We start from the raw sequence: 22,098 nt of genomic DNA on the forward strand, positions 1-22,098 counted from the left end.
ATATATATATATATCAAATGTCCCAAATAATAATACATGTACTCTCACTTCTGTTCTTTAAGTCTGATGACAACAGACTAGGCCCGCATGAAGAAATACAAGTTTTTGTAATAAGTGTGCACGCTGATCTGAATGCATTTCCTTTAGTCTATAAACTTGTATTTACCCCCTTTTTAACACGATTAATTAATTAATCTTCCCTTGGGTAATGGCTAATGTAGTCCTCTACCAATTTGTCTTGATATTCTCTATTCATCGAAATATGAAGTTCCTTGCTCCATAATCCCATACACCTTTTTCACCATCTTGAAAGACGACTTGCAAACCTGAAGACAACCTTGCAGCCGTCGTCTCATGCATGACGTCTGGCAAGAACAGTTCGTGGGAGTGCTTCCCTTCGGCTTCGTTCTGCCAAGTGCAGAACACATGACGCATCTACGTATTCCAGCTACCCTCAGACGATTCCATTCAGCCAAAGGAAACCTTCCTGCAGAGGCAGTGCAATATAGTACGGTCCGAATAACTATAATTAAATTAGATTAACACCTAAGCAATATGCTGTAATGCCTGCAAATTATCTGGGTCGCTTATTTATTCATTGCTTCGTTTAACTATTCTTAGCATCCCGACCTATTTAAGGACCAAAATGTCGCTTGTTGGCATGTTCTCCCTTTGTAAACCATCTTCATTACGCTCAAAACTACATAAATGAACCAGTTCTAAAGCAGAAACGTGTAGAGCTGTTTTGGTTACGACCTAATGATTTTATTCATCTCGGAGGACGCCCCTCTACTACCAGGCGTTTGTGCCACAACATGCACATGCAGACAAGAACTCGTTTCACAGGTGACGAACTATTGTGGACACCAAAAGCATGACAGATTAGAACCGTGCTGAAATAACGTTCGTTAATATCTAAAGTTATTCATAAGGGATGTAATAATTCAAAGCATTAAAACAATGAGGATAATCATAGTATATAATTATGAACAATGGTAAAACATAGTTCCACAGTTCAGATACATCCCAGGCAAGGTGCAAGTGTCCATGATAGTCTCTGTGCCAACTCCCGTCCATCGGCTTGGTGTGACGTAGCCTGCCAGGCCCCCACTGGGGGAACACGACGCGCAGTAGGAACCCAGGCAGGCAGGCAGGCAGGCAGGCAGGCAGGCAGGCAGGCAGGCAGGCAGGCAGGCAGGCAGGCAGACACCATGGTGGCCATAAGGGTTGTTAGGTCATGTCTTTTTTATATTTTACCACTTTTTAATCCTTGTGTCTTTGGACACAGACTCCAGCATGTATATACGGGTAACCTAACATCATTAAGTAAATAGGCCACCTTACACCACACACACTGTCAACACGTTAAAAAAAAAAACGTTTTATAAATAGGTTCTCAAATAAGGCTTGATATTTTTAACACAATTTCTATTTTCACGTTATGTGGGAGGCAACCGAAAGCGGCCGCCACCACCACGTGGCGTTCGGCGTCTGCCGCACGTGCGCGGCCGAGGAACCCGTCCACGGCCAGCTGCTCCGTGGGGTGCGACAGAACGGCTGTCTATAGAGGTGCTGCACCATGACGACCTGCACATACCCATCCACACAAATGAATACTAATAATAGTAATGAAAACAGTATTACTACTACCAACAATGATAATGTCTCCGTTCTGCTGGTTGTAAATACTTCCAATACAGCGACCACAGTCTCGGGTTTGTAGTGTGACAGTATCTAGTTTTTTTTAAGGAGGGCAGTCATTCTTTAGGTCCGCTCTCTAATACATAGCCAAGTATTAACCACTACAGTAGAATGCAAACAGCACGTTTTTCGAAGCAATATCGACACACACGGCTCACTACTTTGCCAAAAACTCAAGTTATTCCTAGTGCAACAGAAACGAATGCCCGATGTATGTCAATGATGTACCACTGAACTAAAAACATAGTCCGTACAGTATAAATGACGAAACCCTTCAGGGAGATCCAACAGAGCTTCAACAGTTCCTCTAAAACCGAAAACGCTCGGTTCCGGTACTCTACACGAGTGAATGTGCTGAAGCACCACTCGACTCCCTCAAGAGTTCGCATTTTTTTCCTACTACGCAGGCGTACAAAAGGTCTTCGCATTCCCTTTCTGTTGTAGGAGGCACTTTTCATTTGATCCTGGCTGCCGCTATGATATTTTATTCATTTCCGTGACACCCCCCCCCCCACTTGGTAGACAAGGGATTACACGAGGCATGCCCAACACCGACCTCTAGAGGCACAACACAAGTAATGAACGACATACTGAAACTTGCATCTTTGGAACAAAACCGTGCAATCACCTCCGAAGTCCATGCCGGGCTGGATCTGGTCATCGGCAGGAAAGGGGTGCCAGTGACCCTCAGTGTCGGGTGCCACGAGGAGACCGCTCTCATGGGCTACACCAGAGCCCGCTCTCATGGGCTACACCAGAGCCCGCTCTCATGGGCTACACCAGAGCCCGCTCTCATGGGCTACACCAGAGAGCCCGGAGCAGATTCCATGTGGTATTGCAAAGTGGAACGGGAGGGAGGCAATGAGCTCTTCCCCTCTCCTCAAAGTCCCAGACACAAATTCAAATGTTTGATTAGGTTACCCCTTTTTCTCCCATGATTTTCTTGGATTATCTCTACATTCCCTGCCCTCAAGAATATGAGGTTGAGAAAAAAGGAGCAGGAAGAGAAGGTGGGTAGTTGATGGCTGGGGGAGCAAGGTTCAAGGTGGTTAAGCTGGGAATTCAAGAATTTGTTTCTGTGCTTACAAAAGGTGAACAAGATCCAGTGAACGAGTGTGTGCGGTCATGTATCTACATGGTATGTATATGTGTATGCGCGAGCGCGTGTGTATGTGTGTGTGTGTGTGTGTGTGTGTGTGTGTGTGTGTGTGTGTGTGTGTGTGTGTGTGTGTGTGTGTGTGTGTGTGTGTGTGTGTGTGTGTGTGTGTGTGTGTGTGTGTGTGTGTGTGTGTGTGTGTGCGCGCGCGTGTGATTCACCATGGTCTTGGATCACGTGTTACACTCATGATCGACAGCTATTTCCCTCCCGGGAGTGAGCTCAGAGCTCATATATGACCGATCTATGGGTAATGCTTGGACTTACACGCACACACACACACACAACCCCCGCTCACAGGAGTTGAAGTAACAACCCACAGCGCAGCGAGTGAAATTATTTCAGTCCTGGGCGGTATTCGAACCCGGACAGCCGTTGTGGCAGCCGGGAACTACAAACTGAGTCTGTGTGTGTGTGTGTGTGTGTGTGTGTGTGTGTGTGTGTGTGTGCATGCGTGTGTGTGTGTGTGTGTGTGTGTGTGTGTGTGTGTGTGTGTGTGTGTGTGTGTGCATGCGTGTGTGTGTGTGTGTGTGCATGCGGTGTGTGCATGCGTGTGTGTGTGTGTGCATGCGTGTGTGCACGTGTGTGCGTGTGTGTGCATGCGTGTGGGTGTGTGTGTGTGTGTGTGTGTGTGTGGGTGTGTGTGTGTGTGTGCGTGTGTGTGTGCGCGCGCGTATGCTGCAGTTCAACCAGAGGAAATACGTGGTTTATACAGACTGAAAGGAGAATATGGAGCGAAATAATTTTCGGGGTGAAACTAGGCGGAAAACGGCAGATCCGCGACAAAATGGAATATAGTAGGACTTCAAAGTCAAGTTCGGTGTGTGAGGAGGTGGGGGATGGGTAGGGTGTGAGGAGGAGTGTGGGTTAGGGTTAGGGAAAGATTAAATTTAGGAGCCGAGTGGGTTGCCGGTGTCGTGTTTTAACCCCTTGTGCACCGGGTGGTCCTTTCTCCGCTGCTGTTGCTTGGCTATTTCATTTTTTTGCGTGGGGCCTAAAATACACAAAGGAGTTTAGGGCTCGTCTGTGGCAGATGGCATCGTCTTCGAGGATGTCACCAACCACCAACAGATGCAAGTGTCCAAGTATTCTAAGAGACTGCTTGAGTGGTGGTGTAATCTACGGTGATACAATCTGGTGCAAGTGAAGTAGTGGTGGTGGTGGTAAGCTTCGTAGTTCTGATAACAGAGAGTGAGTGAGTGAGTGAGTGTGTGTGTGTGTGTGTGTGTGTGTGTGTGTGTGTGTGTGTGTGTGTGTGTGTGTGTGTGTGTGTGTGTGTGTGTGCGCGCGTGTGCGCACGTCCGTTTTCCCCGGAGTGACTTCTAAGCTTCCAGTGAAGCAGCAATGAAATTGGTTACGAGACACGTACGAGGCTCCATCGACCGCCGCCGTGCTCTGGGACTGCGTTAGACAACGACCATACTTTGCTTCTTCCAACGCCCAGGGCAATGGAGACTGCTGGTTTCCAGGTTTCGAAGGAGTGACCTGCATCAACCCCACATTCCAGGATCGATCTTACCTGGAAGAAGATAGACCCCCCAGCTCACCAAAAATGAATAAATAAATAAATAAATAAATAAATGAACAAATAAACAAAATAAAAATAAAACAAAAATATAAACAATAAAAAAGGACGCATCTAAAAAAGTCCGCGTCCTGAGTCTACCGGCAGCGAGTCTCGGGCTTTTCCAGATATGTTATATAATATTGTACATTCTGTGATGCAGTGAAGGAAGAAGCCGTTTTCTGTGGTATTTCTTCTGGGGCATGTTTCGGAGCTAAGCCAGCCTTTATGTGTCACTACAAGCATCGACCTTCCTTAAAACATTTTCTGTCACGCCGTCATTCCACGTGGTACGGGATTTCCATCTACTTCGATTTTTTATTTTTTGGGAGGGGGGGGGATTTGGTCCCTCCCAATGCCCTCTACCGTCTTCTGGGTGCTGCAGGACCCTTGCAAAATCCCCATTCATCTTGTATCTTCCAATTCTTTGTTCGTTATGGACGCCACATGATGCGTCCACACGGACTAACATGTGTCGGCAACATGTTTACAACCATATAACTACGAAGCTGTTAATTTGTACAAATCCAGTTGGCCACTCTGGCTGCAGCCAGGATGGTGCTAATAAGACTCCTGCCTTTCTTTTCTTATCAACAAATTCACAATTGCATTACATATTTTCGAGCAATCGCCAAAAAATCTTGTAAATGTTACATACATATATCCCAACATGTTGTGAAGACGCCACCTGGAGAAGCAGCCCACGGAGACGTCCACGGTCAGGAGGGCGTGGTCAGTCTGCCCCCTGCATAGTGGGCCTTCATCATCACTCCGATTAGCGTCCCACCCACCAATCTTATTCCATTCACGCATATCCAACCTCCCTCTTCTTCCCATCTTCCTTTCTCCACCACGCCGTTTCATATATATTCAATTTCATGCATATCATTTACTTCTACATTTAATATTTTCCACCTCACCTTGTTATAAACAAAAGGTCCATTCATGGCATGTTTTCCAATAATTGCAACTGGATTCTCCTTGTTCATACAAACAAATACGTTCCACCCACATTCAAATGCTATCATAAACATGAACACCATTATTCTATACGATGGTCATGCCACTACCCATTTGAGTTTACATGAGAAGAGATAGCCTCTTCCGGCTTCTTCCTAACCATGGGGACAGTGCTCACATGTGCCACACACTCCTGCAAACCTCCCTACAAGCACTAATTAACGCAATGAAAGGGTTTTACTATTTACAAAACCAAAACGTCGTTATCCTCAGCAACCACTTGGAAATGCTCCCATAGCGACAGATACTTCATTTATTCTGGACAATGCCAAGCGACTTCGATCAGCAGTGCGGTACTCCTTTGATGACGGGGAGGAAAGGGGACAGAATGATCTCCATTAACCTCTACCGAAACACGTGACACTTCATAAAAAGTGTCTTCTAATATGCCAACCTTCACATACCCGTCCTCACCGTACTTCACCATGTTCCTACCACCACCAATGACAACTGGCGACTGCTCCCCTACTAATCTGTGACAAAAATAGACGCACGCTAATACAATAAACACTACTGTCCAGGTTTTATTCCCGGAGAGCGCTGCAGAACTTCCGAGGACATCTGCCTGCTACTATGGGGTTGTGGGTTTCCAGCCAAACTTGAGGCAACAATTATTTATCATCGCATCCCCTATGCACCACACCCCTTCACCACTGTCATCCTCACCAGATTGCAATGCGAGATGGCACCACCACCACCACCACTATCACTAGTCCCTATCCGCCTCCTCCAACCCCTTCCTTTCCTGAACTGAATACATCGCTTCTTTTTCTATATCCAATCTCACTGCCTGCCTGCCTGCCTGTTTTCCTCTTCGCCCTCTACCCTCACCCCCCCCACCCCCCGGACACGTTCTCTCCTGCATACTTCACCACCACGCACGGGCTCCTCTTACCATCACTTTCCGCCCCCCCCCCCTACCGTCAGCCCTGCCGACTTACCCGAACCTAACCACTATTCTTCCTACCGAGAAAATACCAGCTTCAACTGCCTTCTCTAATTACCTCGTGTGGAAGAAGCAGTTCTGGTTCGATTGAATTAATTTGTTGCAACTGCAACAGCCCTCATCTACTGGGAGTGTGGGTGAATGGACACTTCACACTTGTTTATCAGATTACTCGAACCTGCAAACTTCGTCACCCGAGCCAAGAATTCTTACAAAATCACCATGACTCATTTGACAATTTAAAATTTCTCATAATTCAACAATAATGTTGACTATATTTAATCTACAAACTCCTGTCCACACTCTTTCGACCACCCACTGTGTATGTATGCGTGCGTGCGTGCGTGCGTGTGTGTGTGTTTTCACCAACACGTATTTCAAGACCATACATAGTCTTGAATCACGTGTTGAACTCGTGATCAACAGCTATTTCCCTCCCGGAAAAGAGCTCAGACCTCATATATAACAGATCTATGGGTAATGCTGTGACATTACACGCACACGCACACACACACACACAGTTCCCCGCCCAAGTCTATGTGTGCGTGTGTGTGTGTGTGTGTGTGTGTGTAAGTATGTGTGTGTGTGTGTGTGTAATGTCACAGCATTACCCATAGATCGGTTATATATATGGTCTGAGCTCTCTTCCCCGCCCAAGTGTGTATTTACCTAGTTGTATTTTGCGGGAAGGGGAGCTATGCTCGTGGTGTCCCGCCATTGTATCTCGCAGTGTCTAGTTTGCTTTTAAACTCATGAATGGTTTTTGCGCATACTATTTCATTATCCAGTTTGTTCCAATAGTCTAGTGCGCGCGCGCGCGTGTCTGTGTGTGTGTGTGTGTGTGTGTGTGTGTGTGTGTGTGTGTGTGTGTGTGTGTGTGCGCGTGTGTGTGTGTGCGCGCGCGCGAGTGTGTTTCTCTCTCCATGGTCTTGAATCGCATGTTGCATGGTGAGCGACATCTATTACCTTCCCGGATGAAAGCTTGGCACTATTTAGCCCTATCTAAGGACAATATCTTATAACACACACACTTCCATAGTTGGGCAGTTACGGCTTACAGTGTAAGGGAAAGTTTCAAGACGTATGCTGGGGCTCAAACTCGGACTTTTCGCGTGAGAGAGAGAAGAGAGAGAAGAGAGAGAAGAGAAAGAGAAAGAGAGAGAGAGAGAGAGAGAGAGAGAGAGAGAGAGAGAGAGAGAGAGAGAGAGAGAGAGAGAGAGAGAGAGAGAGAGAGACAGAGAGAGAGAGACAGAGAGAGAGAGAGAGATTGTGCCCTCGCCCTGAATAACGCCTCTATCAATTGGGATCCTGTCCATGCCGGGGGCTAGCACACGCCCGCCCCTTCGATGCAAAACAAAACCATCCGGCACTTGGCTACAACGTCTGAATTACCGGTTCGTGGTATAACAGACCCTCGCTCAAACCTTTCCCCCCTAATCCCTAGAACAGGTATGTCCCACAGCGACCCCGTGTGAGCCCTTGCAACCATACCAACCGCCTGAGGCTCTTTTCGACTGGTAAGGGCAGAAGAACCCCTACGTTGCATGGGGATTCAACGTCCGCCCACTACTAGCCCGAACTGCCCTTCCCAGTTTATGGACTGCCCTCTCCTTCCCGCCTCCACCCCACGGCAAACCGACTAACCGCCTATGTTCTTCCCATGTCGCGAATAATCACCCCACCATCACATTACCAACCTTTCTCCATCTATTATCTCAGCTGTTCATTTACCATTCCTTGTTGACACCCTACACGCACTGCATCCTAACAGAATGCATGTCGAAACTAATTACCAATGTTCTGACAGGCGCATCGTCATCGCCAAGTCGAGATTGTCACGCCCCGCCGCGCCGCGCCCGGTCGCGTTGGGGGTAGAAAACACACGAATTAACTCTATCACACTCGGAACCAAGGGCGTCTTACAACTTTTGGAACCCAACACAATAAACCCTAAAGGCCCCAGGTTTATGGGGTACACAAAGTCGTTTACTAGAAGTTAATGACACAAATGGGTAGACAGTTTATGGGCTAAACCACAAGTTCCCCATTGCTAAAGACTAAGTGAACCTTTAACGACTTTGTTCTGGTTCGCGCCAGCCGTTTATTTACATGCTAGAGAACCCCTTCGGATTTGACAGGGGAGAGTCATTTTGGCCGAAGAAGACCTCTGAAGTGAGTGGCACAAAATTATCGTACTCTTGGCAACGTTTACTAGGAGTACACAATCCCTGTGACCTAGCCTACATTTTACCCTAGCAACGATAATAACGAGGTAAAGAAAAATGTTCGTTGAGGAGTAATATTTTGGCGATATGTACACATTAATACGCAGGAAAACAAGAAAATAAAAACAAACTTACGAACCAATATTTGCGAAGAAAATATCTGTAAAGTTAAACGCAGAATAGGCGAGACCCCTAAAAAGGAAGATGCAACAAATTGGCCCAGGTCTTCAATCCCGAGATGTCATGTCGGCTTTACGGACCAACCATTTCTGAATATATGCGTGGACTTCACAGCTCAACCTCCTCAGACACCAATGTCTGGTACACCTTTTGTAAATGACGAAAATCCGTCTCGGTTAACCTGTAAACGAAGAAATAATCTTTCTAGTTTGCCGCCAGGCGCTTTTACTTAGCAGTCCCCTATCATTTACAGCACTCGTCTTTCAACCAGTGAACCGAGGCACATCAATGTGTTGCGAAGCACGTAGGTATGCCGCGGGAGTTTTCAGGAGGGTTGATCCTGCTTTAAACTCTTTCAAATTCTTTTGGAAACCATGACCAACAATATTCTTGTGGCTATAGAAAATGTTCACCTTATGAACGCATTGCAATAAATTTTTCTTTTATATTATCAAATCTATCTATCACTACTGATGATGTTCCTCGAAATCATCGTCTGGCTCACTGTGCCGTGAGATGAAAAAGTTTGAAAATAAGGTATCTAATAGTCACATATCAGATTCTCCCATCATCCTATGTGTACCTGAATGAGGACTGGTTATCTGAGGACTCTTAGTATCATGCAAGTCGAGGGTACCGAGGCAAATATAACACAGACGATAAGAGGACAATGACTTTGTTCACCCTTGTGACAAGCAGCACCCACACACACGTCCCACTGGGAGGGAATGACACCACTGCTGAAATCTAACGCTCTCCAGATGACCGTTAAAATATGGGGGGCGAGAGCTGGCAACATTGGAGACACGTTGGAGAGACCAATAACCGTCGACTGATTTTTACTTCAATAAACAATCTTTATTCATCACTCACACAGCCTGGTTCAATTCAACAATAGTCAGATTATATTCATGCATTCTAACAGTTATGCAAACGCATATGCAGATCTTGGCTATTCCGGTCCGATGACCATGACAGCTTTGGATGTCAAGACAAAGCTATGACGAGCGGCTGTGACCTTTCGCCCCAAGAACAGACGTAGGCATCACGTCAGCAGACGCACGCAAACGCGCGGGCAGGTGGACGGAATACCTGGGCGCATGGAAGCAACATGTGACTACGTGCAAATAGTACGTAATGCAACAAGTGACCGCATGCACCGAGCATGTACCCACGAATGCGTTTGTACAGATTCAACATGTTCGTACGCCCACTCAAATAATATTATATATATATATATATATATATATATATATATATATATATACACACACATTTACACTGAATCCTCGGCTCGTCCACATTTCAATTTCCAACGAATGCCTCTATCGAGCGATTCTTCAGTCTCGACTGCGATGGCATGGAATTAAGTGATTTGTGGTTGAATATATATATATATATATGTGTGTGTGTGTGTGTGTGTGTGTGTGTGTGTGTGTGTGTGTGTGTGTGTGTGTGTGTGTGTGTGTGTGTGTGTGTGTGTGTGTGTGTGTGTGTGTGTGTGTGTGTGTGTGTGTGTGTGTGTGTGTGTGTAAAACAAGCACGGAAGCTGTCTGTACCTGGTGGTAGCTTATCAGTAAAGTGTCCGCACATGCATACGGTGCGCACACGGTATAGGAGGGCACGTCTGCCAACTTTCCCACACTTTTCCTTTCCGTGTTGGGAGCGACGCGACGTCACCTTGCCTCTGGCCAGGGCCGGACCTCTTCCGCATGGAACGGGTTGTGCTGGAACGTTGCTGCTAAGGGACCGCGAAGAGTATCACACAGGTATGATGTGGCAATTGTTAGCCCTGGTATAAAAAATCTGATGTTTCAGGTTTACCTTACTGGAGGCAACAAGCCACATCTCTCCAGTACCTTCGGAATTCCGTATCAAGGCAAACGTTGGTCTGTCTGCGTTGTGTGCGTGTATGTAGCTGTTTCTAAATCGCCAGTAAAGGAGGGGGGGGGCTAGTCGCTGGTTGTCAGCTCTTGAAAATGATGGGGAATGAACGTTGGTAAAGAACAATCTTTGGGTGGTCCATATCTTGCAGTGTATAGGTAAGGAAAAGGGAGATGGGAGTTTACATTCTCAACGTTCATCAGGGCCGTCGTGTGTGGGCAAACATCGCTGTTACCTCCGCACTAACGCAGGATGTATGTAATTGATGTGCCCAAGACTACCATTACAACAAGCGAATCAGAAAGTCTCCAGTGAAAAGACCATAATCCGCTTCTGCCTGCGAGTTCCATCCAGTACCGTAGCACTGATATCCTGGGAACAAGAGTGGTGGGAGTCGCGCCGTCTCGATCAGTAGGCAAAAAACGGGACTTCAGGCCAAAGTCGAATGCAGCGCAGTGTGCGGGTACAGACTCAAGTACTACACCGACAACTTGCGTCTTGTACACTCATGGCGAAACATCATAGTTTTATGGAGAAGCGTAGTAGACAAGTTAGGAGGTGATACATTCGATAGTTGAGTAGCATTTCAACAGAACTGCTAGTTTACTTTTCTTAACATGGAAGTGCTGTAAAAAATAATTTTGCTGGAAATATACACTCAACTTCGGATAGTGTTGCCTTGTGACAGGACTGAGTTAACTTCGTAGTGGTTAGAGCGGCACACTTCGTTGTAAATTGCTATGCTCCGGAGTGTTGGGAAATGTTACAATTTTATGCAGTTTTCCGTAGTTTTTGGTGGAAAAAGGTAGTCCTCTGAAATCAAGTATCATCTACTATGCGCGCATTCTCAAAATTCCACTCTGAAAAGCGTCTGGGGATAGCTGAGGAATGGCATTTACGAATCATGTTTTCTCCATCATGGGGTATGAAGTGGTATGGTGTGATGTGTGTTGGTTATGGTGTGATGATACATGATAGCCACGAAGTGCTCCCATGACGGTGGTGTTGCATTGTGAAAGTTGCCGCTTTGTCATGCGCGCTGATGCGAAGCTGTTGCGACGACATAACGCCGTCACCGGGCGTCTCTAGGCGAGGCGACGGTGACGAAGTCTTGTGGTTTATCGCCGTGAAGTGGGTTTTGTACATTTCAAGCCCCGATCATAAAGCGTTTATATTCAAGATTGCATCGCAACTACGTAGGACCTTGATGTCAAGGTACACATGAAGGTGAATGCTTCGACCAAAGCAAGTAGACTCTTGGTGTAAGCTCACGTTTAGTTTTATGGTGCTTTGGTTGTCACCGAGTACAGGCATTTAGGTGTGACAGGGAGGGCAGAGTATTAGATTTCGGTACAGAGATTGCAATGTGGTGGGGCGGGTTCCTGCAACACGTTTGGTGGAGATAACGTAGTGTGGCGCGATTACTCAGTTCCTGGGTTGTGTTCTTGGTTGGTTTTGGTGTCGTAGTCTCGTACAGTATATCAAGAATAACAGAAGAGCAGCTCGCGTCGGAAAGAAAACTAACGACATGACGTCATAAAGAGGCACGTAAAGCCGACCAGGCTACCCAGAGTCACGGATCTTAGACACGTTGAATATCTCAAGTCGTAAGTCGTACCTCAATGCTATAGTCTACATGGACAGAAACGGTGGTTGTCGCTGACGGAATAGCAAATACTGCCGTTATCTCCTCCTGGCGTCATTTTTTTTCTCTCCGTGTTAACTGTACAGTAGTTCATTAGATACTATTTTATTTTAGGTCAAACCACTGAGGCTCACTGTAGCGCCCCGTGGTTCTCAAATTCATTGGTGTCTTAGGAACAAACTAGTTATTAATGTGTGAAGTGTCTGTTGTATTTTGTACCTCTGCAAAGTGGTGTAGTGAGGTATGGTGGTACAGCTGTGAAGGTCACATCTTTGCAAGTTGGCGTGGTGCATGTAGTGTAATGCGTTGTGCTGTGGTTCCAAACTCTTGTAAGATATATGTTGCACTACGATATCGTTTACTGTTCATACGTATTGGATATATTACTCTCAAACTCCACTGCTGACTAAGCTGGTTTACTGAACTACTGTTAGCCACAAGTTTGAAGTTCTTAACGAGGCCTAGTAGGTTTATTACCTGACAGATTTATTTGATAAATTTGGCAGTAACAGTTGGAGCTATTAATTTCGGTAAAAAGGAGGGTATAATATTTTCGATGAGGATTGAAAATTTTCAATATCATTAATACTATAACAACAAAAATGATAATAATAATGATGATAATAATAATAATAATAATAATAATAATAATAATAATGATAACGACAATAATAATACGAACAATAATAAGAGGAAAAATATTCGTCAGGGTATTCGCATGCACGACCGTTACTGATCGCCCGCGGTGCGGCGTATTCTTGCACCAGGACCCGTGAATATAAATCGTGAACCTACGGTACTGGTGATACCGTTATGTAACATATTGTAAATACATATCTTGTAAAAATTAAAATTCAAAAACATTACATAAGCAATACCTATTACAATTTCAAATTTGTTATTTTTTTCAACTGGCTGACCTTAACGACTGAAGCGTTCATGAGCATCTTGAAAAGGGGTTGTTTGCGCCAAAGCCTGAAATGCATGGTTCACGATTTAAAAATTCGCAGCCGAGTTGCCACCTCAAATCCCCCGGCAAGCGGAGTGACTTTCCAAGTAAAAGGATGCACTGGCGTCAGCGTAGTGACGGAACAATTACTGGCGCAGTTCAGACTGTTGAGAGGAGGGTATTGTTGGGGAGGAACAGGACGTAGGCTTGGCGCGCAGTGGAGTACAATGCGCGTTGCTCCCGGACATATTTCAAACCCGTGATGACAATCGCTAGGCATTGTCCGCGTTTTTTTTTCCGCCATAATACCATCTCTCCTCCTCCTGTGTGCTTGTGGGTGGTAAACGTTTGTCACCACATGTGCATCAAACGAACGTTTAGCATGGATACTAAGGGCATACTGCAAACGTTGTTACGAGAATGGACTATCTTTCCATTCAATAAAATGACGCCGCTCTGGTCTATTCTGTAAGTGCATGTGTGTGTGTGTGTTATGTACGAGTAGCAACGGCTTTATCATATGGGAGAGTCATAGAAAGTTCTGACTTCTAGTGAAGAAGGAAACTATACATCACTGCCATACGGACAAGGGAGTATTTGTTGATCTTGACTAATGCCACACTGTTTTATTCATTGTAAAGACATGGAAGCCTACCTCATGCAATAACGAGAGGTGTTTGTCGTTTTATTTTGGATAACACTAAATGAAATGGATCTCCTCCAAATGAATTTTGGGACACCGGTATTATTCATGAGAGCAGGGGTCATGATTTTTTCACAGCGGGCCAGATATCCGAGAATGACGAGCGCGGGCTGCATACACCATTGTATTTTTTAAAGAAAAAGAAAAATACCCATTTTTTTTTTACATTTACAATGCAACGGGGTAGGGTGGAGGTAGAATGTAGATTGAGAGAAGCGAGTAAATGTCTTGAGGGGATTAAAAAGTGTAATGAGAAATAGACATTTGAGAATGGATGCTAAGAGGAGAATGTATGAAGCAGCGATTGTGCCAACAGTCTTGTGCGGGGGCAGAAACATGGAGAGAGAAGGAGTTTGAATGTATTTGAGATGAAATGCCTGAGAAGTATGATAGGGGTTACTAGGCTAGATAGAGTGAGAAATGAGGAGGTGAGGAGAACAGGGGTGGAAAGGCAGAGGTGGAAGGAGTGAACATGAGGGGGCGACTTAGAATGAGATGGATGGATGGGGTAAAAGGGGCATTGAGAAAGAGGGGAACGTCTGTTAAGGAAGAATGGGAGAGCAGATAGGGGTGAATGGAGAATAGTTGTGTATAGATGATGCTGTGATGCATGAGGGGGAGTGGGTGGGGGATGGGGGTGAGGGAGTATGTATGAGAAATCATTTGATGCAGCCCGAAGGGATTTCTCACCGTCTTCTTTTCTGCATGAAGGGACGGAGAGGGGAGTCGCCGAATTAATGAAGCGGCATTCCTGTCTTGCGACTCTGCTTCTGACCCAGGGCAGTGGACAAGATGCAGGGATGACCCGTCATCTATGAGGTGCCAAGATAAGAGGGAGGGAAGAGGGTAGATGGGAGCAGAGTATGTAAGGGATAATGGGTGTCAATGGTTTCTATGTTGTTGTTTTTTTTCTACCTCCCGTGTAAGGGGGTGAAAAGCCTTTGGTATATGTATGTATGTTCAATGCGACGGTGGGACAGACGAAGTGACCTCGCGTTTGGTGACCCTTGCAGGAGAACATCAAAAACTTCTAATCTCAATATTAAAGTTACACCTGTACCTCAATCCGAGCTGCACTGTGCATTACCACCACCCGAGAGCCAAAGCAATAGAAAGCTAATCCTAATTAGTTCGATCGTGATGTTGGCGTCACAGCTCGATTCCTGATTCCACAGTTAATTGCATGTCTGGGCCTGATCGACGACAAGGAAGAAAACGAAACTCAGTGATGGAAAAGCGGGAATTGGGGGGGGGAGGTCGTTATGGTGTGCATATACACTCACTTTTAGTTATATTCAATGTCTGTACTACTGGAAACGTTTACGATTTCCAAACATAAATCCCAGATATAACCGTAGCCTTATATTTAGTTCCCACACTCCCATTTCTATCTCAGTGAAAACCTCACTGAGGTACAACAATGAGTTGTGATGCTCTCCTCGGCTCGCCATGTGACTGGAAAATCATCGACGCCAAGTGCGTTTAAAGACAATCACACTCTGAAGTGAACTAAGAAAAAATGCAACAAAGGAAAAACCAGTACAAAACAAAATACTGACAATGAAAACTCGTAATATTGTTGAAAGCAGACGTTTACACAAGAATATTACTCAAAGTAGACATTCATATTCAAATAAGCTCGCCCAAGATGGGAATCAAGTTGAATCTAATACCATATTCACGCACTCGTCCAAATATGAATGCACACAAAGACAAGTGCACGAACGTGCACACCCACACAACACAGGCGAGAGAACATCACACATACTCTTATGCACGTACGGCCAATTGTACCCACAACGTCACCCTGACGGCTGCAATACTAGCGTTACCTTGGGCACAACTTCCGCTTGAACAGGAGTGTGTTGCGTACCGTGCGTACGTGCGTTTGTATGTGTGAGCGACCCTGTGTGCGCGGCCGAGTCTACAAGCGTGCGTGGAATGAAGGGGAGGGCGGTAATCCTGTGTCCGGCTCCCGCGGGGCGTCGTTCGTGACACCCCCGGCAGGAAATATAAAATTTATGTATAGATAAAAAACGACCCCTCTGGAATGCAGCTGCGTTCCACAATAAGGTTCCAATAGTTCCGCCAAATTTCAATATTTGCCATGTCCATGGCATACAGCTCTGAAGCAAGAGACGACGCAGTATCGGAAACAAGTCGAAATATCGGAAGCATTGAGCTGCCAATATCGCACCTTTGAAGCCCACTTTCCCCATGGGAGGCCAATCAGTGTAAAAACGGATAAAGCATTTCCACCCAGCTTTGATGACTTTTCTTTTATTTTAGAGGACGGCGTGCTCGTGTCTCCCCGCGTGGACACGGTCCCACCTGAGAACTTGCACATATTCCATTTACGCGCGCGCACACACACACACACGCACACACACACACACACACACACACACACACACATTCATCAGTAATCGGAGGCCACTCTTGAGCTCCTCCAACGAGTCCCACGTCTGCACCAGCCCCTGCCACGTCACTCCTGCAAACATCCCTATGTTACCTCTCCATATCTGCCTGGATTTTCTCTTCCACGCTTCCTAGATTACAAACACTCCAATGGGAACACCATGTTCTACTTCCACTAATTCACAAAGAACGGCAATAGCAGAACATACCGACAGGAAAATTCGGTCCTCAATGAGGTTATATGCAGAACAAATAACAAATAAACAAACAAGAACATCCATGTCGCAGACAGAGTTTGCGTGTTCATCCAAGTGAAACGTGAAATTTCGAACTGTACCACATTTCACCGTTTCTTCATTGATTTATTCCGAAACTTGCAAGTTCTTGACTACTTCATACCGCTATAGAATCTAAATTGGGCCTTACACACTTTATAATTAGCGCATATCCTATCACCCTCGCTCTAACTAAATGGTACTGTACTGTTTGTGTTTACGTGAATGAAAGCAACAGAAAAAGTGTACAGAACTTGAGTGTACCCAACGTTGCTGCCGGGCGGTTAAGCAAAGTATAACCCGCATCAAGCCTATCATTAGAATATGATTTGTGTAGAAGTAAGATCATGGGATGGTTGTTGCATCTCTATGGTTACGTATTGGGTCTGTCGAGTATTAGCATAGAGAAGGGAATATTAAATCTGGAACTAAGGTTAGTAATGATGAGTGTTAATAACACATATATGGGATGGAAGCCTTTACTGACAGCCAGGATGTGGTTCACACGTGTAACGGTTTTCCTGTTGGAAGGGGGACGTGGAACAAAGCTTGGGCGATAACGAGACATGCTATGAGGAGCAAAGAGACGAGCGTAAGAAACGAAAGTGTGAGGGCTTCCCAGAAAAAGGGTTGAGAACGGGAGTTGTAGGTAGTGGCGCGTCGTGGAGGGCGGAGACGGGGGTGTAGGGAGCGGGGAAGCTCGCCTTTCAGATCCGTTACTTTACGCCCCATTTGCTTCCCAACTGTGAGCAAGTCCACAGCACCAGCCTGCGCTATGCTTGCTTCTTCATTACACTTTCGCTAAATTATGTCATATTTTAGGGCGGGCATCATTTTGGAAGATATTTATAGTTACCAGGGTTTCATGCGTAAATGTTATTTTATGACTAACTTTCTAAAATTTTATGTTACCTCAAACTACGACACACAAACTACTTAGTAATTACCTGTAGTTTCCGCCCGTGTTTCATCTCCAGGTCGCGGCAGTACATGCCATCCTGCCGTCTGCAAAGAAAAAAATATACATCAGAACAAAACTCGTTAACATTTCCACACAAAAACCACTATGGCACCTTCATTCCATTGTAAAGAAAAAGAATACAAATTCTGTACTGTCATATTATACAATAATATGAAAATGATAATGGGAGAATGCATCACACATGAAATAACACTAGTGACATCAATTCATATATCAATCAAAATTCCAACAAACTATTTTTGTAGTTACTGATTTCCAACCCAGCTGTTAGTTTGAACTGCATACCTGTCGCAAACCCATGCATCATAAACTGCGATAAACTATTTGCCGCACATTAGAAGAACAAGTGATTAATCATTGATTTCTTGAATACCGTGAGTTTATGTAGATCTTGCCCTGCCAGGCGGTTCCTGATCTATAATGGGTTTCTATTGATCGAGACTCCATAAAGGTTACCTCCAGCCTTCTGGAGAATGAAATGTATAAAAGAGCGACATGTTAGTGCATACATACAAACGCACGACAAACCGCTTCCCCCTCTAGCCAACTCCTGCAGGTTGAAAAAACAAACCGTAGTCACATCAGCGTACCTAGTCGCTGCTGAACTAACTGAAAGTGCTCTGACCTCAATCACACAGGCACACTAATCACAAAAGAAAGTGAGGGCGCTTGCATTAAAGGTGTATTAGTCAGCCACGCAGAGAACAGCTCTAGGCGCAGCGAGGTAACAGCCCTAGGACTAATTAAGTTGATACGGACGAGTGGGTGGAGAGAAAGGAGTACAGGGCGATGGAAAAGGAAAGAACAATGACGTGTGGGGGGAGACTCAACGAAAGGAAGACAGGAGGTAACGAGGCAAAAACCAATGACAACCGTGAGGATGGAGCAAGAATACGGGAGAGATACAAGGGATAGAAAAGTTAGCAAAAAATATCTGGCCGAAGAAGTAGGTTCGTTGAGGTGGGTGGGAGGGAGATAGGTAAGGAGATTGGTAGATGGAGGTGGGTGTATGGGTTGATGGTAAGGTGGTTGGATAGGTTGTGGGTAGATACATATACAAGTAGAGGGAGATGAATATATAGATGAAGGTCGGTAGGTAGCTTAGTAGGTTGGTTGGTTGGTAGGGTATGATGGTAGGTAGGTAAATTGATTGGTTGATTGGTAGTTAGGTTAGTTGGTTTATTGGTAAGAAAGCAGGCGGGCTGGGGTAGGTAATGGGTTTTCTGCTGGGATGTGTGTGGGGGGAAGGTTGCACCATTACTCTTCCCAACCACCACCTAATCCCGTTCCCAAAGTCACTTTTCGTCTCCTCTCAGCACGTTTTAATTTTACGCCAGTCTTCATCTTTTATCAGACATGGATGGACGGTTGACCGGACACACTCGCGCGCGCACACACACACGCACGCGCGCACACACACACACACACACACACGACAGATGGTAGATCAAACGAAAACTTTGGACCAAGTCTATGACTGCAGGCAATAATGGAAAATTGGATTTTAATGTTGCAGAACTCCGCGCGATCCACGAGGGTGAGAACGCTGAGTGAATAATGATGTACCCATTGGGAGAGCACGAAATGATTTGTGAATCAACATATTTATAATTATCATTTATCATGAGCCGACTTTGCTGAATAGCTATCCACCAGTAATATACAATTCGATAGAAATAGGACAAATATTCGTAAATACGTGCGATTGAAAATAATAGAAAAAATCTGAAGTATGCAAATGATATGCACACATTGTGATTTAAGGCCTAATGCCTGTTCTCTTGTGTGTGTGTGTGTGTGTGTGTGTGTGTGTGTGTGTGTGTGTGTGTGTGTGTGTGTGTGTGTGCGCGCGCGCACGAGTTCAAATGTATTATTCAGATATATTTGCATGGTTGAAACGTTCCAGATTCATAGACCACCGCTGTACCAGCATACTCCACAAAACGAGACACGGCACACCATCACCACCACCACCAAACCTCCCGAAACCAATGACGACCAGCAGACGACCATCAAAGAACCAAGCTGGGTCATGTCTGTCTGTAGTTCGAATCACGGAAGTGACCAAGTCCTGCTGCTCGGCACTCACAGTCCTCGTCGTCCTACTGATCCTCCTCCACCTCCTCCTACGGTTACCACCACCACCACCGATTACCTCTTCGTCTGCACCTGTGATTCTTAACTTTATATCAAGCATGACAATTTTTTTTTTTTTACGAGTTAGGCTACCCCGAAACGACTTCAATTACCTGTAGGGGTGCACTTTGCCCGATAATGTACAGCCTTAAGACAGACGATATTAATAAATGGCATGGTTCATGAACAATGCCTGTAAATAAAAATCAATCTTAGACCATTTACTTTAACATGCCTTCCTCCCATCTCCCTTCCAATCCCACATACGTCAAAGGGCCCCAAGGAGCTTTGTTCACGAACACGCCCCTTCTCGCACAATCTCTCCCCAAGCCATTTCACTCACTTTCTCACACAATATATCCCTTACCCATTTCAGTCATCTATTCCCTTACCTCGTCCATTCAGCTCAACTGCGTTGCCCGCCACAGGGACTAGCCCCCTCTACGTTCAACTTCCCGTATATAATGTATTTTCATACCCTATCACAGCGGCCCCAATACTTTCATATAAATATATTTCCAATTGACTTGAACGTTGTCAAACTATGTATAACAAATGTATCTTTATATATATATATTTGTAAAGGTCATTTCCCCCATTACAATGAGCATTCAAAATTACTCATTCGTAAACGATAACTGAAGTTTACAAAAGTTTAAAATTTCATAATCGAATTCGTTCCTATCATCGTTGGTTCACCTCTAATAAATGGCGTGCTACTCGAGCCAATTCGATACCGCAATGAGCCAACAAAAGCGGAACATTGGCTGCAGGCTGAACTATAAGTACTGAGCACATACAAGACGGTTTCTGGGTATCAAGGATCAACATCATCGCGCTGGCAAGCACTAATCCTCCCACTTCACACTGACGATGTATTAAGCAAACCAGTACATCGTAACGAAAGAGATACGAGTTACCAATTCACCAAAACTGGTAAGCACACCGCTATACTAACAAGTTTCAAAATGTCTTTGAACTCTTGGTTTCACTCCCAGTCGTCACACAACCCGGGGCCTTTCCCGCCAAATCCCACTCCGACGCGTTCAAACCGGCCCTGCCGTCAGCTAGGTACATGGGGCCTTTGTTGACCACCGGGCTATCGATCAACGCGTCTTCCACCTCCGTCCTGCCTCCATTCACCTTTGGACCGCCTTCCTTCTTTGGGACTTGCAATCCAGTTTCGATTCCAATAGCTGCTGATGATTGTCATTTGCCTTGGCATTCCCAGCACTATGGGCTAAGGTGTGGTGTGTCATGTATAATGTGTTTTCCCAATACTGATGATGCACCCCGTGTACACGATGTAGTCTACCACACACAATATATGTTGATGAAATATAAATTACACAAATAGACAATGCCCTTTTCAGTCTACTGTACATCCTGCGCGCACTAATTCAAGCATAACCCAATAGCTGATCCAAGAATAGTAGCAACTTAACTCACGATTGCATACACAACACTCTAAGCAAACAAGTCTATGACTACTTTCTGCGTGGAAAACCTAGCAAGAATATTATATCGATTCTCCATGCTACTCTCTCCCAGCAAGATCGATTTTAAAATAACAATAGAAAATTCTACGTAATTTCACGGACTTGCAGGCTTCAAGGTTGTCTTTGGTGAATACAAGTAAACCAAGCCCTAAGCACAAAGACAGCCCACACACGATACGCAAATATGCGTCCGAGAAGAAGCAAACGAAGAAAAAAATAAAAGAAGGAAGTGTTCCACCTCATAACTCCTGGCTAGGCGCTGATATTCTATAAGTTAAAAACTGCTGCACATTTAAGGAAGACCATCTCAATCGTCCTCAATTTTCTCCGATTTCATAGTCATCATCGTTTCTTAATTCGACCTGATCTGGTTGTCCTGGTAACACACTCCAGAACGACCGAAACGTTCTGCTTGCATGTTCAGAACGTTTAAGAACCTCAATGTGCTAGTCTCAACTGGGCTTTGCAGCTGGTAGGAGGAGGTTTAGCAGTCTCCATCAGGGCCAGAAATCGCGTAAATTGAGCTAAAATTCCAATTTAACTAGAGAATACACAACAGTTTAGGAAAGAATGGGTGCAGCACGCCGCTTTGAAATACTGACTTCCTGGCAAGTTGTGGAACAATTGCGCCCGGGCACAATATTTGTCAGTGCTGAGCCCCGAACTAAGTTATCTCAAAGTAAAGTATGACACGAAACATGTCCATGTGCAGTTTGTTGCATGAAACGTCCAAAAAATAAAATTTATATATTACACATATCCAATATACATACACATGTATACAATTTTGGTAGGGAGAGGCGTGTGTGGCAAAG

At 45.1% G+C, this 22,098-nt stretch overlaps 1 protein-coding gene across 2 annotated transcripts in view; it reads right to left on the reverse strand.

Annotated features, from left to right (window-relative positions):
- LOC143018080 (uncharacterized) overlaps window positions 1-22,098 on the reverse strand; it is a 176,579-nt gene that overhangs the window by 120,276 nt on the left and 34,205 nt on the right. For both annotated transcript variants that reach the window (XM_076173184.1, XM_076173180.1), the window contains exon 2: window positions 17,614-17,671. In XM_076173184.1, the coding sequence (XP_076029299.1) occupies window positions 17,614-17,658 (45 nt within the window). In that variant the 5' untranslated portion in view covers window positions 17,659-17,671. The remainder of the gene's footprint in view (window positions 1-17,613; window positions 17,672-22,098) is intronic.

The sequence above is a fragment of the Oratosquilla oratoria genome, chromosome 34 (assembly GCF_046742065.1).
Source record: "Oratosquilla oratoria isolate Oo_2021 chromosome 34, ASM4674206v1, whole genome shotgun sequence".
In the NCBI taxonomy this organism is placed as follows: domain Eukaryota; kingdom Metazoa; phylum Arthropoda; class Malacostraca; order Stomatopoda; family Squillidae; genus Oratosquilla; species Oratosquilla oratoria.